Below are 8,803 nucleotides of genomic sequence, written 5' to 3' on the forward strand. Positions count from 1 at the left end.
CATGTTCATAGGAAACATTTGTTTTAAAATTGAATATTCTATCTCCTGTTTAAATTTGTAATAAAAACAGAACAGCCTGTGTATCTTTATACAGGGTGATTCAAAAGTATCGGACCATCTTTTGGGTTAAAAGTTCCCATGACTAAAAATTGTTTGGGCCTTTTTTCACGAAATTCAAAGATTAGAGGCCTACATGATAAAAAATGATGATAAAAGTTGACAGCTTGAAACAAAAATCTGAATTCATTTTCGAGAGTTAGTCCGACATTTTTGAATCACCCTACATCTTTTGTAAGCTGGTGGTTGTTACTAACACCCATTCTTTTACATAGTTATAGCTTTTATTATTTTTTTGAAAAGTTTTATTTGTAGAATTTTTAATAAGTAACATAAAAGATTATATGAATAATTATTATTAAGATAAGGCTAAAATGAAAACAACATTTTGTGCGTTGTGGTGGTACTAGTAAAAGGTACTATTCAAACATTCTTAGTACCAAAAGGAGAAGATTGTTATAGAACAACTTCTATTTCTTCTATTTCACCACTAGGTACTATTTCAAATACTGTGTGATACTATTATAGTACCCACATTAACTACAGTTGTGTGAAATAAATTTTGTTCACTATAAAATTGCAATAAAAATAAAAACTATCCTATTTATTTAAACAAATGTTTTAAAAATTGTGAGAATGTTGGGTATTAATGGTGGGAGACAAATATTTTTTTTTAAATAAGTGATGTTATTTTCTTTGTTTTCTTTTAGAAACTTGATCATAATTTAGTTAATACTCAGTAAAAACTAACACTAGTTTAGCAATTAGCAATTTTGACTATTTTAAAATAATATCGCATTGTTACAACTTTGCAAAATCTTGACAATAATAAAAACAAAAAGTTGTACCAAGCTTTGGTACTACTAAGAGCAAAAAGCATAAAAATAAAAATCTGCCATAAATCATTACTCCATTATTCTGTCACAGCAGGACTTATTCTTCCCGCAGTACGACCATTAAGTACTAATCCGGAGCGTATCCTTCATAAAACCACTCTTCGTAACTGATACTTTAAAATAATTTGCTCATTGTCTAGGAACAAATTCAGACATTTTAATTGGGTTTTGCATAACGTTAAATTTAGAAAGTAGTACCGAAATTGCACCGATCGTAAAAATGCCAAAAACCCAAAAAAACACATCAAATTCTTATCTGAAAAAGTGTGAAACAATTTCTGCTCCACAAAACCAGTTTTTATCGTGAATTATTACTATTGAAATTTTTGGTGAGTTTTGTCTCGATTTTGTTTGTGTTTTAAAAAATAATGTCAAGTCCAACTCTTGTGTAATTTTGCGGTTGGAAAGCGTCAGATAAGCGACCGGAAACTCCGACAATGGGAACCGAAGTCAACACTCGTAACCTTCCACCCGTATATCCGGCCGCACTTGTTTCTATCTCCGACTTGCACGCTATTTAAAAAATACAGTTACCAAAACTGCTCGGAATCAATCAAAATCTAATTATTTCTGCGTTTTCTGCAACGACAAATTACACAAGGAATAAATTACTACGTATTACTTGAGTCATATATCACGTGTGTAACGTAGTGTGGAGAGTAGGTGTGTATTATACAAATCTTGCAGATTGGTCGAAGTCAACGGGAAAATCGTCTTGACGAAGAATCGCGATGATCTCAGTAGACTGCTTGCGGCAGCACCGGACCCAGCCCAAATCGTCATTTTGCGGAAATTGGCCCAAAACGGTACCACCCCCAGCGTGGGCACCACCAGCAAGGAAGTGGCCTCGCTGCGGTGCGAACTGGAGGCGGTGCGAGAACGAGCCGATGAGGCACAGAAAACAAAAGAAAACCTCATCTCGGATAACATCAGACTCACACATCGAATCTCCTATTTGGAAGAACAAGTAATGTGAAACACTCTGTACAGGGTTTACAAGTTTCAGGGGGGCAAAAATTAATATTTCTAATTGATTAAAAAAGAATTTTGATAAAACGATAGAGGATTGAATACACTTTTATTTGATGTTTGGATATTGCACAAAATTTTAAGGTATGGCAGTGAGACCTTAAAAATTAAATTTGGAGAAAAAAAATTCCAATTAACTGGAATATTTTCTACAAGATAAAATTTTTTGATTTTTTTATGTGGTATTTGTGAAAATAGAATAATGATAAAGTTGATAGGTTTTGAATAATTAACATTTGGATATTGAAAATCTAAAACTTGGAATAACTTATGGGGGGGTCTGGGATAATTGGTGATCAGGCCAAAATTTATTTTTTTTTTTTTATTAAAAAAATTGAACAATATTAAAGCATCAAATTGAATTCTATAAATCCTCTATCGTTTGCACTAGCAAAATTTTTTCAATCAAATGGAAATATTTATTTTTGCGCCGGCCCTAAAACTTGGGACACCCTGTATTCAAGGCTGTTCCGGCTAAACCCCACATTAGAAGTATTAGGAGTTCTAAGAGTGATATTTATCTAAAATTTTGACTATAGCTATAATCGGTTAGGTGTTGCTCAATGAAAATATTTTGAAGATGCACTTCCGGTTACAACTTCGTTATTTTAAATAGAAAGTTATGTTTCTTATTACGTTTTTGGATTATTCAAGTGATTTTGAGAGAGTTTTTATTAGACTTCCCTATACCTAAACTTAACCGTTTTTGAACTATTTAGACTTTTTTGTTTTTTTTTAATTTGCGTTTTCCTCTCTAAAAATCTATAACTCTATACCATTTTTAATTATTTTGAAATCGTATTTGCGCATATGAAAACGAAAGATTAGATCTTTTCTTTCGTGTATTTATAATTGGAAAAATAATTAACAAACCTCCAAACTTTAAGGTAATGTTTGGGAAACCTCAAATACCCGTAACTGAATTTTTTCAAATGTAAGGCTTCATTAAATAAAAAAAAATCTGCATCGATCTGTATCAACATTCCCTATACCCAAATTTAATGATTTAAAAGTTATTTTGATTTTTCCTTTACAATGGAGGAAATTCATTACTATCCATGATAGTTTTCATAGCTTGCCATAGAAATATTTCTTACTGAAAAAATGTCAAGTTTTTTTTCACAATTGTGTTATTCTTTTCATAAATACAAATTAAATTTATTTAATCTAAATTTAAATAACTTTGACATTCAATTTTTTTCTTATTTCTATGACAACCTATTCTAAAGTAGCTATGGCTAATGAATTTCTCACAATATCAAAAGAAGTTACTATAACTTGAAAACTATCAAACATAGGTATAGGGAATATTAATACAGATTGAAGCAGAACTAAATTCTCCTCCATTTAGTGAAGAAAAAATTGGAGTTTTTTATTTAGAAAAATTGAGTGAAGAGTATTTGAAGTTTCATAAAAGTAACCGTACATTTTGACGGTTTGTTAATTATTTTTCTAATTATAAATACACCCAAGGAAAGATCTATCCTTTTTCTCTCGTATATCCAAATACGGTTTCAACATAATAAACAATGGTAGATTTATCGATTTTTGAATAGGAAAATCCAAATCCAAAAAATTTTAAAAAGGTCTAAATATTTCGAAAACGGTTATACTTAGGTATAGGGAAAGCTAATAAAAACTCACTTGAGTAATCTAGAAACGTAATAAAAAACATATTTTTTTTTATGTTTGGACTTTTTTTAAATGTTTTTAATTTGCGTTTTTCTCTCCAAAAATCGATAACTCTACCATTTTTAATTATTTTCAAATCGTATTTGGGCATATGAAAAAGAAATGTTAGATCTTTGCTTTCATCTATTTACAGTGTTTTTCTTTTGGTTTTCCTCTTTTGTCAAATAWATTTCACTATTACTCAAAACTATTTCATTTGATATATTAATGTCAAAGCGATAAGTGAGAAATAGTTTTGAGAAATACTGAAATACATTTGAAAAACGAGGAAAATCAAAAGAAAAACACTGTATATGTAATTGGAAAAATAATTAACAAACCTCCAAAATTTAAGATTACGTTTGGGAAATTTTAAATAYCCGTAACTGAATTTTTTCAATAATTTTGCATCGATCTGCATCTACATTCCCTATACCTAAATTCAATGATTTCCAAGTTATTTTAACTTTTTTTTACAATGGAAGAAATTCATCCATGGTAGTTTTCGTATTGTAGTTTGCTATGGAAATTTTTCTCATTGAAAAAACGCCGAGTTTTGTTTCACAATTGTGTTATTGTTTTTGTAAATAAAAATTAAATTTATTTAATCTAAATTTGAAAAAATTGGAGTGTTTTATTTAAAAAAAAATTCAGTTAAGGGTGTTTGAGGTTTCCTAAACGTAACTTTACATTTTGCGGTTTGTTAATTATTTTTCCAATTATGAATACACCAAAAAAAAATCTAACCTTTTTCTTTCGTATACCTAAATACGGTTTCAACATAATAAAAAATCGTAGAGTTATCGATTTTTGAATAGGAAGATCCAAATCCAAAATTTTTTAAAAAGGTCTAAATATTTCGAAAACGGTTATACTTAGGTATAGGGAAAGGTAATGAAAACATTCTCAAAATCATTTGTGTAATCCAAAAATGCAATAAAAAACATTACTTTCTATTAAAAAAAAACAAAGTTAATATCTACTTCCGGTGTAACAGGAAGTGCCGCCATCTTGAAAATATTTTCATTGAGCAGAACCTAACCGATTATGGCTATAAACAAAATTTTAGATAAATACCACTGTTAGAACTCCCAATCCTTCTAATGTGGATTTTAGTCGGAACATCCTGTATACAGGGTGCGCCAGAACTCGCGCCCCAGAGAAAAAATTCAAGTAAGATAAGATACCAGGAACACAGAAAAAATGTTTAAAAAATTCTATCTGTCAAAAAATTTGACATTTATTTTTTGACAATTGACATTTTTTTATGTCTATTTAATGATACTGATGATCTTGTATATGTTTTTTACAATTATTTAGTAAAGGCACAAAAATTTTGCCAATAAAAGCCACAAATAACATTAAACAGAGTTACAACTTAGGATACAGCTTCCTCGTTTCCTCTTCTAATAGCCTGTAGCAAAAAAACTTGGAAAATTATTTTTCCAACAGTAATAAATAGCTTCAAACTGCAAAATTTTTTTAACATTTTTTCCATATTCTTGATATCTTACTTTATATATGGCATTTTTTTTTGGGGCGCGAGTTCTGGCGCAGCCTGTATAGTCATGTCATGCAATAATCTCAATTCCAGGTTTCTGAGCTTCTTTGTCGGAAAAAATCCGACTCCGATGTCCGGATTCTCGCAAAAACTCCGGTGATTTCGACGGTGAAAACCAACCAAAACGTCACAAATATCAACATAACGACTCAACCAACTTCGAAAGAGCTTCAGGTGTTTCAAAAGGGTCAAGTGACGGCACTTGTGGCTAATATTCCGGGCCTGGAAACGTCGAAAGACACTCATTCTGCGCTTCCGGTGCGGTCGAAAAGCAGTCTTTCGAATGTTTCAAACACCCATATTCCGGCCCCAGAATCGGACCACCACTGTCATAAAACCCATCGGCATAAACACCGGTCGCGACATGGGCTTCAGACGTCGGCGAGCACCCAGAATTTGGACCAGAATGATAAGATAACCTACCGGAAACACAACCACCACCACCATCACCGAGAGAAGGATTACAGTTCGGAGACGAATTCAGCGATTGAGCACGTGACCCGATACAATAAACGGAATAGTGAGAATGGTTACAAGTACTCGAATTCGAACTCGGAGAAGGACTTCGGGTCGGATATCATGGACCAGAGTTACAAAAAAGCGACGAAAATCGTCCACGAGTTAACCCGAGACAGTCTCTATGAGAAACACCGCCAGAAATGCCTCACCGCTTCCGAAAAATACAACTCGGACATCCTCAAACATTACAATGCCCGGAAGTCGACTTCGGTTCTCGATTTCCGTTCCGAAATCCACATCGGGCCCAAATACCCCGACTCGAAGAGCGTCGAAGACTTGGACGAGAAAAAAGTCCACAAGAAAATCCAAGATGCTCGCAGTGTCAAATCCCTGGATTTTGACAGTGATTGCACGAGTCACAAATCCAAATCGATTGATTATACGTCGGAACCGATCGAGAACCGGAAATTGTCGGGATATTCCGGGTATTATGAGGTGAAACCGCGGCCAACGCCGCCGAAGAAACCCTTGAGATTGTCGTTGCATAAAACGCAGAGTCTGCAATCGGTGGAAACGCCTACGCCGGGGAGTTCCCCCGGGAAGGGTGAGTCCCGGAAGAGGAATTACAAGGGGGAGATTGGGATGCAGAATGGGTGTCAGGAGGTGAAGTGGGCGAGTTTTGGACACAAGCTGGAGAATGGGGTGGAGAGTGGGAGTTGGTGTTAGTGTAAATGATTGACGATTTTATAATAGATGTTTAAGAAAAACAAGTTTTTATTTTATCAAAGCAACAAGTAGTTATTTAAGTTTTTATTTATTGTAAATTGCCAAAATAAAACTGACAGAAATCTATTTTAGGTGCTTGTATTATTGAGTCCATAAAACTTATTTTAGAGACTTGAATAAATCCGCAAAACGTGTTTAAAAAAACATTATTTCTTTTCATTTTTGAATAATATTGAAATTTAAAAAAGCAAAATATTTTATTTTTTTGCTGTTATGTAACCAACAATACAGCATAGTAAGCAAAATGGCCCGCGTTTTAAAGCCAATGTTTGTTCCTCCCCTAGTTACCAATAAAATTGGTTGCTAGGGCGGTAAAATAAAAAGCACACCAATGAAAATTAATCATAATCTGTAACCTGAAGTCTACTTACTACTTATTTAAATTTTTATTAGTTTCTATTCTGCGAAAACATTAATTATAATAAACTTAAAAAAAGTTTTTCTGTATCCTGTTTTATAATTAGTATACGTTGATAAAGAAATAAATTTGGTGATTTAAAAAATAAATTTTCAGAAATACAGGCTGGTCCAAAAATTTAATAAAATCTTCTACTAAGTAATCTATAAATGTTAAATATTTAAAATTAAATTAAATTTAAAAATTTGTATACAAAAGTCATAGAACCAATCCACTACATCTTCTTAAATTATTTTCAAGTAGGTATGCTTACCTACAAACATTACAATTTAACACACTTTTTGCACATTTGGATGTAGCTTTACACCGCACCATAGAGGACTGCTATTCTTCCTCTGTGCTTATTTTTACAAACTTTTATATACATTTTTATATTTTATACAGAGTGCGCCAGAACTCGCGGCCCAGAGAAAAAGGTAAGATACTTACAAAACTATTTATTTCTGTTGAAAAAATAATTTTCCATGTTTTTTGCAATAGACTGTTAAAAGAGGAAACAAGGAAGCTATATCCTAAATTGTAACTCTGTTCAATGTTATTTGTACTTTTACTAAATAATTGTAAAAAACATATACAAGATCACCAGTATCGTTAAATAGACATAAAAAAAATTCAAATGTCAAAAAATAAATGACAAATTTTTTTGACAGATAACATTTTTTCAACATTTTTTCCATGTATTTTATCTTATCTTACTTGAATTTTTTCTCTGGGGTGCAAGTTCTGACACACCCTGTATACAAGGTGTTCGCTTTTCGGGGTCCACCACGGGGATCTCAGTTATCATAAGAGATACGAGGTCGATTAAATTAGAGCAAAGTTGCGTATTTTTATGCTGAACAATATTCTGAAAAAAAAAATTAATGTGTCATTTTTAGTTTTTGAATTATTGGAAAAAAACAATAATTTGTAATTTTCCTTACAAAAATTTGTAATTTTCGTTTTTATTTTTTTAAGCAAAAACAAAAGCCTAGACGTTTTTAATTAGGAGATTCTTAAGGCACTTTTTTACAAGGAATCTAAATCTGTCATCGTATTTTCCAAGGCGCTCTTGATGTCAGAGTTACGACACTCAACTTTGGATTTTCTTATGAGCACCATATTTGATTTCTGTATTTTTCTAAAGTCTTTTTGTTCCTGATTACAACGATGTACCACATGATATGATCAAATTTTGCATGCTGATCAAAATTAAGGAAAAGCGTTTTTACGAACAGTGCTTTGGAAAAAACGCCACCAATTTTAGCCCTGCCTAGTTTCCTTAGTCATTTTCCTATTTTCTATGTATTTGTTTCAACAAAAACCACAGATTCAGATATTACGTCTGGCTCACATTTTTTAAGAAATCATGAAAAAAGGTAGTTTTCATTATTTTTGGCATAAAAATCTGGCTCACATTTAAAAAAAAGGGTGAAAAAATAGGGTAGTTTCCATTAAAAATTTATGTTTCAATAGATAAAATGGGCTTAAAAACAGGTCATTTTCTCAATTTTTTGTGCCTTTGAAAAGACCTCAATGGGCTGTTTTTCAAACTCAACAAACTTCAACGACTAAAACTTGAAAATCGATTCATTTTTCTAGAAAAATATTGTTCTTTGGAAAATCTGAGTTAGAAGTGAGGGGTTAAAAATCAGGGTAAAAAGTCAAACTTAATGTTGTTTTTGATGTTTTGGTAGAAATATCGGTTTTTGTTGAAAAAAAATGCATAGAAAATAGGAAAATGACTAAGGAAACTAGGCAGAATAATCTGAATTACAAAGTTACACATATTAGACCACTGAATTAGACCACTGACATACAAATCTTGATTTTCAAAAATTTACTCGAATTTTATTCGAGTGAGAATAATTTGTCACATAATTATCCTTCCATCTCCTCCGACGTGTTTATAATACAAAAATATAACTTTTGAGCTATTTGACATTT

The 8,803-nt window shown here is 31.9% G+C and overlaps 1 protein-coding gene across 1 annotated transcript in view; it reads left to right on the forward strand.

The window, feature by feature from the left end:
• Positions 1-6,525, forward strand: part of LOC123011750 — a 32,728-nt gene extending 26,203 nt beyond the window's left edge. Inside the window, exons 7-8 of the mRNA XM_044409368.1 lie at positions 1,641-1,920; positions 5,248-6,525. Coding sequence (XP_044265303.1) covers positions 1,641-1,920; positions 5,248-6,399 — 1,432 coding nt within the window. The 3' untranslated portion in view covers positions 6,400-6,525. The remainder of the gene's footprint in view (positions 1-1,640; positions 1,921-5,247) is intronic.
• Positions 6,526-8,803: the final 2,278 nt, after the last annotated feature.

This window comes from Tribolium madens, unplaced genomic scaffold (genome assembly GCF_015345945.1).
Source record: "Tribolium madens isolate multiple individuals breed KSU strain unplaced genomic scaffold, Tmad_KSU_1.1 Scaffold_19;HRSCAF=116;Tcas5.2_LG9, whole genome shotgun sequence".
Lineage (NCBI taxonomy): Eukaryota > Metazoa > Arthropoda > Insecta > Coleoptera > Tenebrionidae > Tribolium > Tribolium madens.